The 1,387-nt window shown below is 38.9% G+C and overlaps 1 protein-coding gene across 1 annotated transcript in view; it reads left to right on the plus strand.

The window, feature by feature from the left end:
- The window catches only part of LOC107588993 (rabphilin-3A-like), a 15,279-nt gene extending 13,892 nt beyond the window's left edge, over positions 1-1,387 (plus strand). Inside the window, exon 15 of the mRNA XM_016277290.1 lies at positions 926-1,387. Within this exon, the coding sequence (XP_016132776.1) occupies positions 926-1,059 (134 nt within the window). The 3' untranslated portion in view covers positions 1,060-1,387. The remainder of the gene's footprint in view (positions 1-925) is intronic.

A 1,387-nucleotide genomic window follows, 5' to 3' on the forward strand; every position in this document is an offset into this window, starting at 1 on the left:
TATATATATATATATATATATATATATATATATATATATCTGTGATGTGTATAATGCCCAAGACCCAAAACATACTATTTTGGACAAAAATGAATGAAGTGTCAATTTAAAGGAATAGTTCACCAAAAAATCAAAAATTGCTCACCTTCAGGCCATCCAAGGTGTAGATGTGTTTGTATCTTCATCAGAACAGATTTGGAGAAACTTGTTCAGCAGTGAATGGGTGCCGTCAGAATGAGAGTCCAAACAGCTGATAAAAACATCACAATGATCCACACCACTCCAGTCCATCAGTTAACGCCTTGTGAAGCCAGAAGCTGCGTGTTTGTAAGAAACAAATCCATCATTAAGATGTTTTTAACTTCAAATGTGTGCTTCTGGCCAAAATACGAGTCCTCTATCCAGTCATCTGGTCTGAATCAGGAGAGAAATATGCACAGATCAAGCACCATTTACAAGCCAAAACAGTCCAAAACAACAGTTCTAAACAAATATGGGGGTGGATTTTGATTTGAGAGGACAACAGGGGATGACCTTTTCACTGGAGGAAGTGTTATTATGGATTATGGACTCGTATTTTGGCCAGAAGCAACAGTTTGAAGTTAAAAAAGCCTTAATGATGGAGTTGTTTCTTACAAACCTGCAGCTTTTCATTTCACAAAATGTTAACTGATGGACTGGAGTGGTGTGGATTATTGTGATGTTTTTATCAGCTGTTTGGACTCTCATTCTGACGGCACCCATTCACTGCAGAGCATCCATTGCTGAGCAAGTGATGCAATGCTACATTTCTCCAAATCTGTTTTGATGAAGATACCAACTCATCTACATCTTGGATGGCCTGAAGGTGAGTACATTTTAAGGTGAAGGCCTGAAGGTGAGTTCAACTATTCCTTTAAGCTTTTCGTGTGTCTCTTCCGCACAGGTGGATGCCAGCTTGGTATCACCGCTAAGGGTGAATGTCTGAAGCACTGGTATGAATGTCTGAAGAACAAGGACAAGAAGATCGAACGCTGGCATGTTCTGTTGAATCAAAACAACACTGAGGCTGATGACTGAGGTGTCATATCTCCAAAGATGACAGTATACGGTTCCATCTTCCAAACAAAGTAATCTTGCTTCCAAGCTCAAACTGCTGATAATGTATACTTTCGATTCTTTGTCTTTGCTCTCCTGAAACCCTGTGATGAGCTATAGTTGTCCAACTGAGAAAAACCTAGAAAACCCAGTTACTTTGTTTTTTGGTGGGAAAAAAACAAGTGTATGATATTTTTTCACTCAGTAAATGCCTTAAAGAACAAAACCTCATGAATACGGATGTGACGCAAATATATTAGTCATTAAACCCTGCAACCAAATCTACTCAAGGACACTGGGGAAAAAAATG

This window comes from Sinocyclocheilus grahami, unplaced genomic scaffold, assembly GCF_001515645.1.
Source record: "Sinocyclocheilus grahami isolate Dianchi unplaced genomic scaffold, SAMN03320097.WGS_v1.1 scaffold110.1, whole genome shotgun sequence".
Lineage (NCBI taxonomy): Eukaryota > Metazoa > Chordata > Actinopteri > Cypriniformes > Cyprinidae > Sinocyclocheilus > Sinocyclocheilus grahami.